At 52.5% G+C, this 19,522-nt stretch overlaps 1 protein-coding gene across 1 annotated transcript in view; it reads left to right on the top strand.

The window, feature by feature from the left end:
• The window catches only part of LOC136965992 (microtubule-associated protein tau-like), a 42,185-nt gene that overhangs the window by 5,769 nt on the left and 16,894 nt on the right, over positions 1-19,522 (top strand). Inside the window, exons 2-4 of the mRNA XM_067260325.1 lie at positions 10,363-10,425; positions 14,501-14,584; positions 18,807-19,004. Coding sequence (XP_067116426.1) covers positions 18,833-19,004 — 172 coding nt within the window. The 5' untranslated portion in view covers positions 10,363-10,425; positions 14,501-14,584; positions 18,807-18,832. The remainder of the gene's footprint in view (positions 1-10,362; positions 10,426-14,500; positions 14,585-18,806; positions 19,005-19,522) is intronic.

The raw sequence follows: 19,522 nt of genomic DNA, 5'->3' as shown, positions 1-19,522 counted from the left end.
GCCCTCCAACCCCCTCCCTCCTGTTCTTCACAGTACCGTAGGTGTGCTGCTCCACCTCTCTGATCGTCTCTTCGTCCTCTGCAGCGAGCGAGGAGGCAGGGATGACATCACTGCATTTTCAGTGGAACTGTTCAGCAGAGATGTTATTCAGACCAGGTAACCTCGGCCCTGCAGGTTGTCAGTGTGGAACACTGGGCCCTGCTGTGGCACACACAAGTTCTGATTCAGATGTGCTGATGAAACCACATCAGCCCAGATCAACTGTCTCTGCTGAAGCCTGCAGACAGACAAAGCAGTAAGCTTGAATGATGGTGTGTGGGTCTGTGTGTGTGTGTGTGTGTGTGTGTGTGTGTGTGTGTGTGTGTGTGTGTGAGAGGTGCAGGGACAGGCCGTGCAGTTCTATACGTGTGACGTCTTCCAGTCTCAAGCTGTAAATCCCCAGTAGAATACCAGCTCATTAGCTTTATGTCTCTGTAGGGCCTCCCGCTTCATAAACAGATGAGGGTGAATGGTCACAGATGGGGGGGAGGAGGGGGGTATAGTTCTCCTCCCTCCCTCCCTCACACACACACACATGCACACACACACACACACACACACACGCACACATGCACACACACACCCACACACACACACACACATGCACACACACACACACACATGCACACACACATGCACACGCACACACACACACATGCACACACACACACACGCACACACACACAACAAGAGCGGATGAGGTTTGGTGAAGCCCACAGAGAAAATCGTTTTGTGTGTGTGTGTGTACTAATTTTGTCCAAAAATATGTTTCTGTGACTTTGGTTAAGGGTCTTGGCAAGGCTGTTCCTCTATGGTGAATGATGTCAGTGTACGTTAGACTAACTGATCCTGGGTCAGCACATGGGTGGAGAAGTCCTCACATCCAGCAGCTAGCCAGCAGCCTGCAGTGCTTTTGCCTGCAACTTCTGAGGCAAACTCTTTATGATTAAATCTTTTTATACAAGCTGACATTCTGCAGGTTCTTTAGTCTCTCAGGAACAACAAACCTGTCGTCTGGTTTCCCTCCAAGCGTGTTCCCTTCCTGATATACCGTCTATGTTCCCTGTGCTGCTCAGAACACCGAGATGTTCAGTGAAGAACCTGTGATTCTCACTTTTTTTTACCCTAGTTGATGTGAATGTGTGACAGTCCTATCTGATCTCCCCAGAGATGTACTCATGTCAACAGGGCAGGGTATTTAAAGGTGTTTGTGAAAGAGATATTCTCCTCTAACATATATAACCTGTTGATGCCTCCGTGATGTTGCTATTGTGTATGACCGGCTTGGCTTTGATCGTACTTCCTGTTATTGTGTGTGTCTGTCTTACTGCCTGTGTGTGTGTGTGTGCGTCTTTCTATTGTGTGTGTGTGTGTGCGTGTGGGAGACACGCACACACACACACACAATATGGGCTTCTAAGCTGCCTGTGCTACCAGAGGTATGTCCCCTGATCTTATCTCCTCTGCTGTCGTGTCTACGGCTGCATGTGTGTTGTCTCTGTCATGGATGCCATACCTCTGTCCTCTGTTTGGCGTCAGTCTTCCATCGGAAAACATCCCAGCGTCATCATCATGTGTTCACCCGGTACCGTCCTTTATCTGGTGCTGTGATGAAATAAATGCCTTCTTCCTGACAAGCAGGTTAGTTGTCTGTTTTCAGCAACGTGCCTCTTCCTCCTTGTTCCAGCGGCACACAGAGGGCTGGAGATGTCTTGTCTAGTGTCAAGACCCTCTCCTCAGGTCACCTATTACAGCAGGGGGGTTGCACTGGGGGGGGCCTCTCCCCCCATATTCTGATGCTAATCCTACACCATCTGCTCCCTCCTAGTTCTAGGGCATTAGTGAACCCCCCCCACCTCTCTTCCCCGATCTCAGGTTTGACCCCCTCCCCTCCTCCCTCCCTGAGGGAAATGCCCCAGGATAAGGAGACCCCACATCAGGTCACCCCCCCCCCACACACACACACACACATACTCCCTGCCCAGGCTGCTAGTTACCCCAGAGCCCCCCCTCCTCATGCCTCTCTGTGTAGTCAGGGTATGTGTTATACTCCCCCTGGGAAGGCTGGGCTGGGGTTACAGAATATGCTGTAATATGTTGCCAAGAGAGACATGGTTCCCAGAGTCAGTTAAATAACGTTCTGATGGAGTTTTACTCTCTCTCTTTCTCACACACACGCTTACCCTCTCTCTTTCTCTCCCTCCCTCTCTTCCTCCACTTGATGTGAGTGTTTCGTTATTTGCAGCAACCCAGGAATCCATAAACTCCTAAATAAACCAGACATCAAAGCAGTAGCTATGGAGACTCAGTCAGTAGCTATGGAGATACAATCTGAAGCCACGGACAGAGATGACAAGTTCAATTGGAGAATTTTGTTCTAAATCACTTTTTCAAACTTTCAACAACATTCAGGGAAACTGTTTTAAAAGTTTTTTCAATCTTTCAAAACTTTTTTTTAAAAATATTTGTTCACCCTATTTCTGCATTTTCTTTGTGTGACAGCGTGACTGAGGGCAGTTGTAGGACTGCACAAGTGTCTTCTTTCAGAAAAAATCAAGATCAATTTTATTCCCAGGCCATGCCAAACCAATGACTCATGCAAAGGGAAAATCTGCCCTCTCGCTCAAGGTGGAGGCTTGTAAGCTTGTCTGTAGAATGATGTTAATGAGGATGTTGATAAATAGTCTTTACTCTTGTGTGTGTGAGTGTGAGAGAGAGAGACACAGAGAGACAGAGAGAGAAAGCTGTAAAAACCCTTAACAGCTGCCTCCCCTTCCTCCGTAAGCTTTGCTGATGACTTCCAGAAACTTCCACTGCTCTTCGTCTTGGTGACACGTGTCCCTTCTCTCTGTTCCCGGCCTCCCTCCTCCTCTCTCTCTCTGTTCCCGGCCTCCCTCCTCCTCTCTCTCTCTGTTCCCGGCCTCCCTCCTCCTCTCTCTCTGTTCCCGGCCTCCCTCCTCCTCTCTCTCTCTCTGTTCCCGGCCTCCCTCCTCCTCTCTCTCTCTGTTCCCGGCCTCCCTCCTCCTCTCTCTCTGTTCCCGGCCTCCCTCCTCCTCTCTCTCTCTCTGTTCCCGGCCTCCCTCCTCCTCTCTCTCTCTGTTCCCGGCCTCCCTCCTCCTCTCTCTCTCTCTCTCTGTTCCCGGCCTCCCTCCTCCTCTCTCTCTCTGTTCCCGGCCTCCCTCCTCCTCTCTCTCTCTGTTCCTGGCCTCCCTCCTCCTCTCTCTCTCTGTTCCCGGCCTCCCTCCTCCTCTCTCTCTCTGTTCCCGGCCTCCCTCCTCCTCTCTCTCTCTGTTCCCGGCCTCCCTCCTCCTCTCTCTCTCTGTTCCCGGCCTCCCTCCTCCTCTCTCTCTCTGTTCCCGGCCTCCCTCCTCCTCTCTCTCTCTGTTCCTGGCCTCCCTCCTCCTCCTCTCTCTGTTCCCGGCCTCCCTCCTCCTCCTCTCTCTCTGTTCCCGGCCTCCCTCCTCCTCCTCTCTCTCTGTTCCCGGCCTCCCTCCTCCTCTCTCTCTCTGTTCCTGGCCTCCCTCCTCTCTCTCTCTGTTCCCGGCCTCCCTCCTCCTCTCTCTCTGTTCCCGGCCTCCCTCCTCTCTCTCTCTGTTCCCGGCCTCCCTCCTCCTCTCTCTCTGTTCCCGGCCTCCCTCTTCCTCTCTCTCTCTGTTCCCGGCCTCCCTCCTCCTCTCTCTCTGTTCCCGGCCTCTCTTCTGAAACAAACTGATAAAGGGAACCTGAGTTGCAGAACAGTGAACACTGGAATCTTTTCCGGCCTCTCAAATGACATCTGTCAGCTCTAGAAATTAGCTGACGAGTTCTCTCATCCTGGATGGTCTGTAGGAGGTCTGGTCACCTGGTCTTCCCCCCTGTTCCTATCCTCTCATTCTCCCCCCTGCTCCTATCCTCTCATTCTCCCCCCTGCTCCTCCCCCCTCATCCTCCCCCCTGCTCCTCCTCCCTGCTCCTCCCCCCTCATCCTCCCCCCTGCTCCTCCCCCCTCATCCTCCCCCCTGCTCCTCCCCCCTGCTCCTCCTCCCTGCTCCTCTCCCCTCATCCTCCCCCCTGCTCCTATCCCCTCATCCTCCCCCCTGCTCCTCTCCCCTCACCCTGGTCTCTCCTGGTCTGGCAGAGTGAGAGGTTGCAGCTCCCTGGTTAGCTTCCTGCCTGGATGCTAATGGTGAGCAGATGGGCCCTGGGAGACCCAGAGCGCCACACAGGAAAGACTTAGAGAGAGAGAAAGAACAAGGAAGCTACAAATTACGACCATTAACCTCTTATGCCAAGGCCTTCCCCAGTGATCAGGTGGAGTGGGTGTTACATATGTAGGAATGACCACCTATAGGGTAGTGTAAGCATTAAAACCTAAAGTAGGAAGCTTCTATTACAAAACTCGGCCTGTGTCATTCTCAGCGCCGAAAATCTCAGTGCAGTGAGAACATGGCAAGGTTCAGTTCTCTGAACACAGAGAAGGAGTGTTTTGGGCCAGTGTTCCTCGTGAGAGAGTGGTGTCACTCTTTTTCCATTCCCCCTGGGAAGCGAGTAATGTGGAACCATGTACAGTAGCCTGTGTTTTAGCTCAGTTTAGGGTCTAGGGAGGACTTCAAGGCCACGGGCCACACCCTGTGGTCGCTGTAAAACACGTTGCACACACACACACACACACAGGCAGGCACACGCCCTCACACATGCATTAATTTATGAAAGTCAATAAAACAGTTGACTGCTCTCTCACCCCTCCTCCCTCCCTTTCACAAACCCAATACATCTCCTCCCTCACTTTCACAAACAGCCTCCTTCTCTCTGTCCTAAACCCAGCCTCTCTCCTCCCTCCCTCCCTCCCTCTCTCCCCCCGTCCCAAACCCAGCCTCTCTCCTCCCTCCCTCCCTCCCTCTCTCCCCCCGTCCCAAACCCAGCCTCTCTCCTCCCTCCCTCCCTCTCTCCCCCCGTCCCAAACCCAGCCTCTCTCCTCCCTCCCTCCCTCTCTCCCCCCGTCCCAAACCCAGCCTCTCTCCTCCCTCCCTCCCTCTCTCCCCCCGTCCCAAACCCAGCCTCTCTCCTCCCTCCCTCCCTCTCTCCCCCCGTCCCAAACCCAGCCTCTCTCCTCCCTCCCTCCCTCTCTCCCCCTGTCCCAAACCCAGCCTCTCTCCTCCCTCCCTCCCTCTCTCCCCCCGTCCCAAACCCAGCCTCTCTCCTCCCTCCCTCCCTCTCTCCCCCCGTCCCAAACCCAGCCTCTCTCCTCCCTCCCTCCCTCTCTCCCCCCGTCCCAAACCCAGCCTCTCTCCTCCCTCCCTCCCTCTCTCCCCCCGTCCCAAACCCAGCCTCTCTCCTCCCTCCCTCCCTCTCTCCCCCCGTCCCAAACCCAGCCTCTCTCCTCCCTCCCTCCCTCTCTCCCCCCGTCCCAAACCCAGCCTCTCTCCTCCCTCCCTCCCTCTCTCCCCCCGTCCCAAACCCAGCCTCTCTCCTCCCTCCCTCCCTCTCTCCCCCCGTCCCAAACCCAGCCTCTCTCCTCCCTCCCTCCCTCTCTCCCCCCGTCCCAAACCCAGCCTCTCTCCTCCCTCCCTCCCTCTCTCCCCCCGTCCCAAACCCAGCCTCTCTCCTCCCTCCCTCCCTCTCTCCCCCCGTCCCAAACCCAGCCTCTCTCCTCCCTCCCTCCCTCTCTCCCCCTGTCCCAAACCCAGCCTCTCTCCTCCCTCCCTCCCTCTCTCCCCCCGTCCCAAACCCAGCCTCTCTCAACTTCCTGCCTGCCTCTACAGATCCCTGTCCCTCTGATGAAAAGAAGCCTCTAGAAGGCATATTTCACATGTGAGGAATTTCCTGTGTTCTGCTTATATCAGCCGTGGGAGATACACAGGCCATCTTAGTCTCTGTGTGTGACAAACACTCTCACACACAAACACATAAACACACAGGATGTCTGGTAACCCTAAGGAGGCCACGGGGATGAGGGGGGGGATTATGTTGGACTTGGATAGCACCGTAGCCTGTGGTGGTCCTTCTGAAGAATCACCACTGGTTCTGTTAGCATTGGTTCTGTTAGCATTGGTTCTGTTAGCATTGGTTCTGTTAGCATTGGTTAGCTTCTTCAGGTAGCTTTGTCATGGCAACAGCATGTGCCTGGCCAGAGGGGTACTCTGTTTGTCAGCGTCTACTTGGCAGGGGCAGAGAAAAGAGAAACAGTGTTTTCTTAGGGTCCTAAGAGAGACAGGCTGGAGTGCAGGCTGGTGTGGTGAGTTCCACTCCCTTGGATCCATCTACTTCCTGGGCATCTGTTCTTCCTGGGTGGCGAGGAATAGTTATATTGCCAAGTTCAATAATGCCTCCTCGTTGGAGTGCTGTTATTTGTCAAGCGGATGTCGAGCGTCTCCTGGGATTACACTGTTAATCAGAGGCCAAGATGGTAGCTGTTTGTTTACATCTCATAGTGACTCTCTGACATTCTGTCAATGGCCACAGTTCTCTACCCTTACTTTTCAATTCTCTCAACAACTTCCTGGACTGTCGTCCATTCCATCCTTTCTCCAGTGTTCCTCCATCCTTCCGCCCCCACCCCCACCCCCCACCCCCCACCTCCTAGGGCTGGGGCTGAGGTTGTGGGGCTGAGGCTGGGGCTGAGGCTGGGGCTGAGGCTGATGCTTGGGGGCTGGGGGTGAGGTTGGGGGGCTGAGGCTGGGGTTGAGGCTTGGGGGCTGGGGGTGAGGTTGGGGGGCTGAGGCTGGGGCTGAGGCTGGGGCTGAGGCTGATGCTTGGGGAGTAGGGACTTTATCTGTGGCTTTGCTTCTGTCAACAGGGGGCGGTGGGTTTAGAGCAGATCACTCACTCCTCTAAGCTGACCTCTGACTGGAAAAGCCCCTCTATCCAAACAGTACGTGTTACGTTGTCTGACACTGGCTAGGATTCAACTGCAGGGTTACATTCAAACCACGTCATATTGCCTGAGTGGATACACTCATTTAAAAATGAAAACTACTCCTTTTCTAATTTCATGAGTTGCATGTGTATTCAATTACATCCACGTAATTAACTCTGAACGCTCCTAATAAGGGACGCAAACATTGTTTAGACCACACAGACAAATAACAAGATTGGTAGGCTAAGGTCATTATGATGCACACGAAAGCCACAGTTCAGGCATTACACAGATGTGTGTGTGTTTGTGTGTGCTGAGGGCTATGGTATCAGCCTGTGTGTGAGTCAGGTGGCTGAGCGGTGAGGGAGTCGGGCTAGTAATCCGAAGGTTGCCAGTTCGATTCCCGGTCATGCCAACTGACGTTGTGTCCTTGGGCAAGGCACTTCACCCTACTTGCCTCGGAGGAATGTCCCTGTACTTACTGTAAGTCGCACTGGATAAGAGCGTCTGCTAAATGACTAAATGTAAATGTCTAAATGTGTGCCTGTGGAGAATGCAGAACAGTGAAATTAATTGGTGGCTACAGGTGAGTGTCTGTCTGCCTGCCTGTCTATCTATCCAACTAAATCCCCACAATCTTTTGGGGCAAACTCATCTTGTCAATGTCCGTCTTTAGGGGAAAGAAGATAATTTAGTCTCCTTTCAGATTAGACTGAGACCATGTTCCACAGCATAATCCAGATACGAGAATTTACTGTAGCGATCTCAACAGAGGGTCTGCCAAAAAACAGCTCTAGAAATCACCCCTGACTGCGCCCCTCCAATCCGGGAACAAGATTACCTTTTAATTTGAGATTAGCCTTAGGATCAGCAAGTGGGATTTCATTCCACACTAGACAAGGCTCAGAAACACTGCAGACCTGAAAGCTGCAGTATGTGTTAGTCTGCAGACCTGAAAGCTGCAGTATGTGTTAGTCTGCAGACCTGAAAGCTGCAGTATGTGTTAGTCTGCAGACCTGAAAGCTGCAGTATGTGTTAGTCTGCAGACTTAAATTCTGCAGTATGTGTTAGTCTGCAGACTTAAATTATGCAGTATGTGTTTGGTTCAGTAGCAGATGCCTGTCATCTCTGTACTGAGTATATCAGTCAGCCGCCTGTGTGTATGTGTGTGTGTGTGTGTGTGTGTGTGTTTGTGTGTCTGTTAATGCAGCAGACTGGCTCAGAGCAAGAAGCATCTGTTTTCTCCTGTGGGAGCATGATGGTGGCTGCCTGTGTGCGATGATGAGGGGAGATTAGCCAGCCCGCGGCTATGCTAGCTGCACAGACCTGGTCAAGCCTACAGGCTTTAATCAAACCTGGCAACCCCAACCCCCTCTGAGGGCAAAGCCGACAGCACGCTGTCTACACCGTGGAGTCTCAGTCCTCTCCTCATCCTCCAGTCCCTCCTCCTCCTCTTCTTCCTACTCATCCTCCTCTTTCCCCTCTCCTCATCTACCTATCCCTTTTTCTTCTCCTCATTTACCTATCCCTTTTTCTTCTCCTCATCTACCTATCCCTTTTTCTTCTCCTCATCTACCTATCCCTTTTTCTTCTCCTCATCTACCTATCCCTTTTTCTTCTCCTCATCTACCTATCCCTTTTTCTTCTCCTCATCTACCTATCCCTTTTTCTTCTCCTCATCTACCTATCCCTCCTCATCCCCCTCTTTTCCCTTCATCCCCTCTCCCTCCTCCTCATCAACACGTTCCTCCTTCTCCTCTCAACCACCACTTGAAGTGCGTGTTTGGTCCATAGGGGCGAGAGAGCACTTAAGCAGACGTCTCGCGGGGACGTGTGGAGCAGTGTCAGTAGTACATTAGAAGTGCTTAGCACGGGCCGCTAACTAGACGTATCTCCCCGCAGCCCAGGGGGGAGGGAACAGAGAAGGACCCAGTAAGAAGGAGGGTTCCCGGGGTAGTGACATGATGATTACTGGGTTCCCTCCGTGATTGTGATGGTCTGCTGGTAAAACCATGTAATCATGAGACCTAGAGAGAGGGGAGGGAGGAGGGGGGAGGGAGGGAGTGTGGGCCGTCCCTCCTCCCTCCTCCCTCCCTCCTCCCTCCTCCCTCCTCCCTCCTCCCTCCCTCCTCCTTCCCTACTGGCTCCTGTTCCTTGTCATTCGCCTGACAGGTGCCCCCCCCCCCCCCCCCCTTTCTATCTGGTGGTTTGAAACTAGTAAGCCAAGTCACACACACACACACACATCATGTTCCTTTTAGTAAAGCCACATAAAGAGAGAGAGAAGATCCTAACAAAGCCTGTAAGTAAAGCATATGAATGCCCATAATTGGCCTATTTCAGACCATCAATGACTGAAAGAGAAGGCTGCATGCTGTTCCTCCTGGACCATCACAGCCCTCTGATCACCTCCGCTCAACACACAGTAGACCAGGTCGGGAGCTCTATGGACCAGACACCTGCTCACATCACCTGCTCGTGTCTGGGTGTGGCGGCTCTGAAGCGGGAAAGGCAGGTGGGAGGGTGCTTAGCTGGCGGAAGGCTGTTATCAGTGGTCATGGTGTGTGTTATCTGGCAGTGCTGGTAGTGTGTGTGTGTGTGTGTGTGTATGTGTGTGTGTGTTTGTGTTATCTGGCCGTGCTGGTAGTGTGTGTGTGTGTGTGTGTTAGCTGGCAGTGCTGGTCGTAAATGGTGGTGTGTGTGTGTGTGTGTGCTGGTAGTCTCTGCAGCTGACTCTACAGAGCTGCTGGCTGGACTGCAGTGTTGCTCTCTCTTCTCTCTTTGTCTCTGCGCTGCAGTCAGCCCTGCCTGCAAATGAACACTGGGACAGGGCAATTATTCAGCATGGGGCAAAGCCCCTCCTTTTTCTCTCCAGTTCATCGCTTTTTCTTCCTCCATCTCCCTCCCTATTCATCTCTCCTTCACTCTCCCTCTCGGTCTCTCCCCCTCGCCATATTTCTCTCTCTCTCTCTCTCTCTCTCTCTCTCTCTCTCTCTCTCTCTCTCTCTCTCTCTCTCTCTCTCTCTCTCTCTCTCTCTCCCTCCCTCCTTCCCCTTCTCTCTCTCTCCATCTCTCCTTCTCTCTCCCTGTTAGGATTGTCATATGATCAACATGGATGTTTGAGTGTGAGTGGAGGGATCCTGTAAGCATTGACATTTCCATGAGCACACACATTTCACTCACTCATCAATGGATAGATTCCTCCCATCCCCCTATTTTTGGTTTCTTCTCTTCCCCTCTTTCCCCCTCCCCTCCTGTTGCTCTCACTGGTCGAGGAGTGTGTGTGTGTGTGTGTGTGTGTGTGTGTGTGTATGCGAGTCACAGTACCAGGATGCCGGTCCGCTAGCAGGTGAAAAGATCTGTCGGTCTCTCTCAGCTACCAGGGTGACTCTCATCTGCCTCTCTTTCTCTCTCTCTCTCTACCTCCCTCCATCTCTCTCTCCCTCCCTCCTTCCGTCTCTCTCTCTCTCTCTCTCCCTCTCTATGTAGGATACAGACTCCTACCCTGTCTACTGTACACACTGAGAGCACATACCTACCCTTCCCTGTCAGGTAAGAGGTCTTCTCTTTCTGATGTGTGTGTGTGTATGAAGTCGGACAGCTGTTAGCCAAGCCCAGTGTGTCTGTCCTTTGTTAGAGATGTCGGTAGGTTAAATCAAAAAGCTATTTTATTGCTCTACTAGCATCTCTCTGACTGCCTCTCTCTCCTCCCACTGCATTTCTGCAGATCAGAGGAGAGCAGGTGTTTGGATAAGCAAATTCTGTGCTCTTTGTTAGAGAACATCAGAATGACGCACATGTTTTGTTCTGAACTGCAGGACGGGAGGATTCCTCAGTATATGAGGGGTCTTACCACAGACCTGTGTGTGCAGAGGGTTAGGTCTGTATGCGACTGATCATGTCTGGGTGGTCATAGCGACAGTCAGACCGGAACGTTTAGACGGTTAGCTCTGTATGTGACTGATTATGTCGAGACAGCATTGATTATGTGTGTGTGCTTGTGTGTCTGCCCACTGTGTGTGTATGTGTGTGTTTCTGCTCTGTGTGTGTGTCTGCTCTGTGTGTGTGTCTGCTCTGTGTGTGTGTGTGTGCGTGTGTATGTCTGCTGTGTGTGTTTGTGTGTGTGTGTGTGTGTCTGCTGTGTGTGTGTATGTGTGTGTGTCTGCTTTGTGTGTGTGTGTGTATCTGTGTTTGTCTGCACTCTGTGTGTGTGTGTGTGTGTGTGTAATGCAGCGTCAGAGCCGGCAGGATAGCTGTCACATCCATAGTGACAGGCCCTGTCTCCTCTCTGGCTGCTCCCAGGGCCTGTCTCCTTCCTGGGAACACAGGGCTGACACGCAAGGCTGCAGGAGGGGCGGGCACAGGGGGGGGGGGGGCATGGGGGGCATCTGAGGGGACGTGTCCTCTTTTCAGGGACACAAACAAGGCCCTGTGCACCCTCCCTCACCCACACTCTGCCAACGGGTGATTCTGATTGAAATGTCTGGCACTGTGCCAGCAGCCACTCTGACCTCAGAGAGTTCCAGGACCTGAGGGGCGTGAAAACCCTCTGCTCCTCTATTAGAAACATGATGTTCCCGGGTGTGTTTCAATGTTGATGTGTGGGAGCTGGACATTCCAAGTCATTAAGACACCTGCCTGCACACTGTACAGCAGCTGTAGCCTGGAGCTCTGTATTTGTGTGTGTGTGTGTGTGTGTGTATGTGTGCTTGTGTGTGTGTATGTGGCTATGCACCAGGTGGTAGTTTACATAACCTACTGAAAAGATAAAGCTGTAGGCTGTGGGTGTGTTCTGCTGGATCACTACACGCAAATGCTAGCAGTGCAGGGTCGTGGTATGTGTGTGTGTGTGTGTGTGTGTGTGCATGTTTGGACAGGGCAGGAGAGGCTGTGTCCTCAAACTTGCAGAGCTGCTGTCAGCACGATCACTTTTCAATCTGTCAGAGTACTGCGGACTGCCCCCATGCCTCCCTACACACACACACACACACACACACACACACACACTAAGGAGAAGGGGAGGTTTGTCGGGGGTTGACTTGAGGAAGCTGAGGATAAAGGGTGGAGGGAATCAACCGTGAGAGGAGGGATGAGGTAGAGGAAAGAGAGGAGGAGAGCGGAGGAGAGAAGCGAGGGAGGAAAGAGTGAAGGACAAGAATAGAGAGAAAAGTAAAAGGAGAGCAGGGCCAAGAGTACGGAGGCAGACATAATGGAGAATATGCCTGCTGTTGAAGGTGAGTGGGAAGGCATAGTCACATTGAGCATGTGTGTGTAGGTGTGTATGCGTGTGTGTTCGTGTGTGTGTGTTCGTGTGTATGTGTGTGTGTGTGTGTTTTTCGCTACTCTCCATGCCTCCCACTTCTTAATGAATGAGTCCAGGCTGGATAAGGAGGCCTCATTATCTGTAGAGATCTTATCTTTAGAGATCTTAAAACACCTCCCCTCTCCCTGGAACATGTCAGCGACCACACACTGAGACAACAAGGGAGAGCTGCTTCAACTGGAGCCCCTCATCTCCCCCGTGGAGAGAGGAGGTTTCATTCCACGTGTCCTCCGACTTTGTGTTGGTCCTCTGGAGGCCCTCGGAGGAGGCAGAGTCAGAGGCAGAGGCAGAGTCAGTCTGTCAGAGGCGGGTCGGCCTGATCCTGGTCACATGGTGCCTGAGATTAGGACAGGAAGAAGCAGTAGGAAGATCTTCAGATTAGGTCTTCTCTTCTGATCTTCTCTCTTTCCTTCTCTCTCCCTCCTTCTCGCTCTAGTCCTCTCTTGCTCTCTGTCTCTCTATGTCTTTCTCTCTCGCTCGTGTTCTCTCTCTCCGTCGTTCTCTTTAACCCAGTTGGCCTCAGTCCCTCAGGGATGAGACAAGGGCGGGTCAGAGGGAGGAGGGCGGGTCAGACCCAGACTTGGCAGGCTGGCGCTGGACAACTGGGCAGTTATTTGACAATCGATAGGACAAATCTCACAGCTCTTCTTTGTTGTAGAGTCCAGCCCTCCATCCTGTCTCCTTCCATGCAACCTTATTTTTCTCCCAGAGAGGAGATAAATCACACTCCTCCTTCCCCAGAGAAGAGATGGCATCTGTGCAGAGAGAGAGAGAGAGAGAGAGAAAGTGAGAGAGAAAGAGAGAGAGCAAGAAATGGACAGAGAGAGAAAGAGAGAGGGTCCAGGCACCAGAAAAAGCCCCTCCCCTCCTCTCCACACTTTAACGTGAACAGGATGCAGTGTTACTACTGTGCTCCCAGAAGCTGGGTAAACTCACACATCTGCATTTACCCGCGCCTGGCTAAGTCCTGGCTGATCCCCGAGGACAATCCCAGAATCCTCCACACTCACTGTCCAGCTACCAGATTTGAATGAAGCCAAAGTTAAGAGGAACGTAGTCTGGGCTGTTTCTGAAGTCTCCCCTGTGAAAGTCAATGCTGAATTTGACTCCTTGATGACTCAGGTGAGGGTTTATGTTGGTTGAGGGGCAGTTCTATGGGCGTATGTTAAGCCCTCTGTGCCATTGCTTGTAAAAAGGGCTATATACATACATTTGATTTGATTTGATCTGGTGGGTCTGTATGTGTGTTTGGGGTTAAGGTTAGGGTCTGGTGTTGGGGTAGGGTTAGGGTCTGGTGTTGGGGTAGGGTTAGGGTCTGGTGTTGGGGTAGGGTTAGGGTCTGGTGTTGGGGTAGGGTTAGGGTCTGGTGTTGGGGTAGGGTTAGGGTCTGGTGCTGGGTGTGTGGGGCTGCTACTGGTGATAGATGTGGAGCCGGCCTCCTGGACAGACTGAGGCCTGGGGTGTCTATCTGGCAGGATGTCTTGCCTGCCTGGCTGGTTGCCTGGATACCGTAGTTGCCTGGCTGCTGCTGTTTCTGGAATCCAAGCCCGATGCTGGCTCACGACCGGCTCTGTCGTCACCGACAGTTGGGTGACCTTGAGTCCGGGTGACAGGGGGTCACGTGTCACAAAGCCATGGTGTTCCTTCTAGAACTGGGGGCTGTACTCTCTCACTGGAACCTTTCAACGACTGTAAAGGGAGAGTGTGGAGGGGGGCCCTGGGGGGGGGGGATAAAATTACTTTATACGAGTGAAATTATCTTGCTGCATGGAGGTGGGGGGGGAGGGGTGGAAGCCTGAATCAAACCCCATCGTCTGAGAGAATGCTCAGCAACAGGGGAAGCAGGTGTTGAGCGGTTAGGGAATCGGGCTATTAATCGGAAGGTTGCCAGTTCGATTCCTGGCCGTGCAAAATGACTTTGTGTCCTTGGGCAAGGCACTTCACCCTACTTGCCTTGGGGAGAATGTCCCTGTACTTACTGTAAGTCGCTCTGGATAAGAGCGTCTGCTAAAATGACTAAATGTAAATGTAAAATGGTTGTGGTCGTGGCTGTTGATGGATGTGGGCACCACAGGGAGAAATGAAGAGGCTTGAGTAGGAATCAGAGAATGACTACGCAATCTGAGTGACGAGCATTGGACATGACATGAATGGAGCTGTTTTCGGAGTCGCATTTGCCCTGTGAGTTATCTGGGGTGTGTGTGTGTGTGTGTGTGTGTGTGTGTGTGTGTGTTCTCTGTGTCCTGTGTCATGTGGAATCACAGCCTTATAATGTGTGTGTGTCCTCTCTCTCTTTCTCCTCAGGTGTGACCAGGAAGTTGTGTTCACCAATCACCTGCCTCCCACATCTCTGAACCAAGCTATCAAGGTCTACAAGCAACCAATCAGGTAAGACCAGAGAAGGATGTGGAAGAGGCGTCCGAAGCCCTCAGATTGTTGACTTCCTGTTGCCCTTCCTTTACCCTTGCAGATTGTGAACCGCTGCATGGCCCGATCACTAGTTTATGCAGCAGTCGAATGGGTATTTGACTCCTGAACCTCCCAGCATGCATTTCTCCCCATCCGTCTCTCTCTCTCTCTTGAGTCATACAGCCTTGAAGCAACAGTGAAGTGGCAGTTCGATAGGATGAGTAAATCCAGGGGCATTCATGGGTATGAAGGTTAAATGAGGTGTGCCATGAGAAGGAGTGACAAGGACGTTGATCTCATGAATAGGATGTTGCTGGCTTTTGACGGGAGTTTTGAAAGCTCCGTTGAGATGCGTCGAAACGTTTTTCTCTCAACCTCGAATCATTTGCTGGAGATGTGCTGTATTTCCACGGATGTGAGGACTGCAATAAACGTTCAGAGATCGTTATAAGATTCTTCCAGCCATAGAGTTGTCAACTTGATCGCACTGCCGATCAGTCGCTGTGAGATCAGCCTGACCACACACACACACACAGCAGTGAGATTAGCATGACCTAGCCCTATTTCAACCCAGGTAGAGAGAGAGAGAGAGAGAGAGAGAGAGAGAGAGAGAGAGAGGACCTCGACCGACCACACACAGCATTGACGTGTAACCAGCTATTGAGTACTGGATCAATTCAAACTCACTTAGCTTCCATTTGTGTCGAGAGAGGCTGCAGGTTGAACCCATTTGACCTACTTGAGGAAAGGTCACGTCACTATGGCTACGGTTCTTCAGGGGAACTAGACGTCTGGTTCTGTGGACTTAGATTCGATCCTGACACAGAACTAGTTTGCATCTCTGTCCTCTGACATTTACATTCCCCCCGAGGCAAGTAGTTTTGTGTGAAAACGCACATCTGTGTTTCTGCCCGGTCGTCTCTGTGGTAACAGGGTCAGAGGTGTCAGTTCCATCACCTGATTGGACGTGTGAGGTAGACCCGCCCTCTCCCATCCACAGGCCAGCCAATAGCTGAGTATCAACACTGCAACTAAGCAACCGTTTGACCTAACAGGATATCTGGACTGATTTCTTTCCCCCCTCCTTTCAGCAGGAATAGATAGTTTGAAATGTATGTCACAGGAAAGATTTTGGTATCAAAGTATCAAACCACCCTATGAATGAACCCTTCACCCCCCGCTCACAGCCATAATGGGTCAACCCAGCAGCAATCCTTCCGGTCACTGACTGCTTGGAGATCTAATGAGATGAACCATTGTAATTAGCGGAGGGGATGAAGAACTAGCTCTTGTTTTAACACAAACAAACACACACTAGGAGGGAGTTACCTGCAGCACAATAAGAGCCCCATCCCCGTCCAAAACCAAACTGTGTGTGTGTGTGTGTGTGGGGGGTCTAATTCTGCTCTGGTTATGCTGTCCATGCACTCTCCACTGACACAAAAGTCAGTTTGCAGGTGTTACAGCAGAGTTGTCAGAAACATGAGATGGTATTTTATCCTCAAATGCAGCTTCTGGAATTGTCAGCGATGTTTGTGCAGAGGATCACCAGACCTGTGCTTGTGTTAGGAGGTGGGAGGAGCATGTGCGGATTAGGGACAGGTTGTCCTGCTGTGATTGGCTGGCTGGGGTTCCGTCTTCCAAATGGGTGGTGACATTCCGATGAGCTGAACTTGAGGAGGCGTAATGATTGACCCAGTTAGGGAGGGGCTTGAGAAAGGATGGGGGGGGGGGGGGGTGAGGAGAAAGAGTGAGATAATGAGAGAGACAGAGAGAGAGACAGAGAGAGAGACAGAGAGAGAGAGAGAGAGAGAGACAGAGAGAGAGACAGAGAGAGAGATAGAGAGAGGGAGAGAGAGAAAGAGAGAGAGGGAGAGAGGAAGGGAGGGAGAAAGAAGAGAAAGAGGAGAAAGAGAAAGAGAAAGAGAGAGAGGGAGAGAGAGAAGGAAGGAAGGAAGATCCTATTTTTTCTCTCTCCCTCCCTTTCCTTCTCTCTCTCACGGGTCTGTGGGGAAGCCTGAATCCTCTCACCACGCCCTAAAGCTAGCCATCTCGTACCATCCATCAATCTCGTCCTCTCTCCGTCCTCCATGTCCCCCCTCCCTCTCTTCTCTCTCCTCCCGGCCTCCTGCCTGTGCTGGGCCGGGTGGCCGGTCCTGGTCACAGAGAGCCATGCCCACAGACAGCACCAGAGATGATAGGAAGAGACAGGCTCTGGATACCGCACTCTGCCTGACTTCACCAACCCTGACCAGGAATGGGAAGCGGCGAATGTTACATTCCCAAAGCATTCGACTCCCCACAGCATGTTTTTAAAATCAGTTGAGAGCTAGTAGGAAGGTAGTAGCAGAATTGTTGGCCTGTGTTGTCTGTGTCCTTCAGCAGTTGTTGACTGAGAGAAGTTTCCAGAACCCTGACAGTGAGATGCGAGGCCCTGACCTTGTTCCCTCGGTAACTGTGTGGGTGTTTTCTACATGCCCAGAGAGGTGCCCCACCCTGGCACACAGCGACACTGCTGAATGCCTGATGGGTGCGCGCATGTGTGTGTGTGTGTGTGTGTGTGTGTGTGTGTGTGTGTGTGTAGGAGAACTGTCAGACTCTCTTAGACCAGGCTGGCATGAAGAAGTGTTGGCTGGTAGAGGCAGAACTGGAGGGTGGCGAGGCAAGAAATATATATGTGTGTGTGTGTGTGTGTGTGTGTACACGCATGTGTGTGTTAAAGGGAGAGGGGGCTCATGGATAAAATTGTGTGACAAAACAAATGATGAAATACAATGAAATTGATTTGCCGTCCTGGTGTGTCCATGGTAACCATGGCCAAGAAAGAGAAAATCCTTCTGCTGTGACGTTTACAGTCAGATATCAGACCTTTAACACACGCTGATAACACAGGTTCTCCAGAGCTACAGGAGCTCATGTGATGCCTCTTAGCAGTTAGCAGACTCCCAATCCTCAGTAAGCCGTTTTCATCTCCTCCTTCTCTCCTCCTCTCCTCCTCCTCCTCCTCCTCCTCTCCTCTGCTCTTCAGCCCACTGCTGCAGACGTGAGCCTAAATCACTGTGATCATGCCAACACCCAGCCCTCAAGGAAGGAAGGGGGGAAAGGGAGGGAGGGGCAAGAGGGGGCTGGAGGGAAGAGGAAGGGAGGGGGAAAAGGAGGGAGAGAGAGAGGGAGAGAGAGAGAGAGAGAGAGAGAGAGGGAGAGAGAGAGAGAGAGAGAGAGATAGAGAGAGAGAGAGAGAGAGAGAGACAGACAGACAGACAGACAGAGGGGTGTGTGGAGGAGGATACAGAGAGTGTGTGAGAGAGAGAGAGGGTGCTGTGTGTGTGTGTGAGTAGTGTTTAACAGTGGCTGACAGTCTACCATGCAGAAGATTGCTGCAGCTGCTGTGTTATGATAATGAGTCAAGCAGCGTGTGTGTGTATGAGTGTGTGTGTGATACTGGTAGACCTGTCAACCCCGTCTGTGAGACCCCTAGAAGACTCCACCTGTTACCATGGCAGCCATTCTCCTCTCTCAGAGGGTAGTGGGGAGGGAGAGGGTTCTCACAGAGTCTGGTCCTCTGCCAAGACTGTCTGAAAAACCTGACTGTCTGTCTGTCTGTCTGTCTGTCTGACTGTCTGTCTGTCTGTCTGTCTGTCTGTCTGTCTGTCTGTCTGTCTGTCTGACCGTCTGACTGTCTGTCTGTCTGTGTCTCAGGGCAAGGAGACAAAGAGACACAGCCCTGGGTTGTGTTAATGTCTCACCCCCTCTAGTGGTGGACTGGCATAATGACAGGCTCAATGCAGCTTGTCCTCGGCCAACTGAAGAGATTAGACAGGCCATTTCTCACTTGATACTGTTACTTATCATTATCATTTGTCCCTCCCCCCCCCCCTTTCTGCTGCCCCCCCCTCCCCCCTGCTCCCTCCCTTCCTCCCTCTCCCCCCCCCTGCTCCCTTCCTCCCTCTCCCCCCCTGCTCCCTCCCTCCCTCTCCCCCCCTGCTGCCCCCCCTCCCCCCCTGCTCCCTCCCTTCCTCCCTCTCCCCCCCTGCTCCCTCCCTTCCTCCCTCTCCCCCCCCCCTGCTCCCTCCCCTGCTCCCTCCCTTCCTACCTCTCCCCCCCCTGCTCCCTCCCTCCCTCCTCCCTCTCCCCCCCTGCTCCCTCCCTCCCTCCTCCCTCTCCCCCCCCTGCTCCCTCCCTTCCTCCTCCCTCTCTCCAGCAGTGTGAAGGTCCAGTGTCTCGGCCATGGCAGACAGTCGGCAGCCCGAGGACAGCTCCTCTTCCTGGTCCTCCAACGGGGGCCAGGACCCCGGGGCTCCCCCTGCAGGCCACAGGGAGAACGGCTTCTCCTCCCACGCCGACTCGCACAGGGAGAACGGTTTCCATGGAGACGCCGGCACGCACGCGGGCGCTGCAGGTAAGCTAAATGCTGCTGCCAGACACTGGCCCAGTCCCGTGTACCTCTAAAACAGGTGTGCAGGTGTCAACACAGACAACTCCTACTCCAGAAGTAGCCGACAAGTCGTTTGCTAACAAGTAATATCCTAGATAGTTTTATGCTACCCATCAGTGCCCTAAACAGTAGTACTCTAACCAGATATACTACAAGCAGTAACTTACAGGCAGTATCCTAACCAGTACTATGCTACAGGTAGTATATTACAGGGTAGTATGCTCCCCTGTAGTATCGCAGCCCCCCAGTCTCTCCAGAGCTGTCAGTAATTAACAGAGCTGCAGGTTCATGGGGATGTTCTGGGTATCTGGGACTGAGCTAGAGGCAAAGAGCAATGCCTCTGAGTATCACACACTGTGACCTGGGGTCGCCAAGGTTACAGGGTTTATCATGGCTGTCTCAGTCCCAGATCTGTTAAGTCACCGTTCATCTGCCTGGGCGTCATCACTTATAGAGGTGATGGATGTGTTCACACCTGGATG

This window comes from Osmerus mordax, chromosome 22, assembly GCF_038355195.1.
Source record: "Osmerus mordax isolate fOsmMor3 chromosome 22, fOsmMor3.pri, whole genome shotgun sequence".
Lineage (NCBI taxonomy): Eukaryota > Metazoa > Chordata > Actinopteri > Osmeriformes > Osmeridae > Osmerus > Osmerus mordax.
Note: the sequence above shows the minus strand (reverse complement) of the source record. Positions and strands in the feature narration are given on the sequence as shown.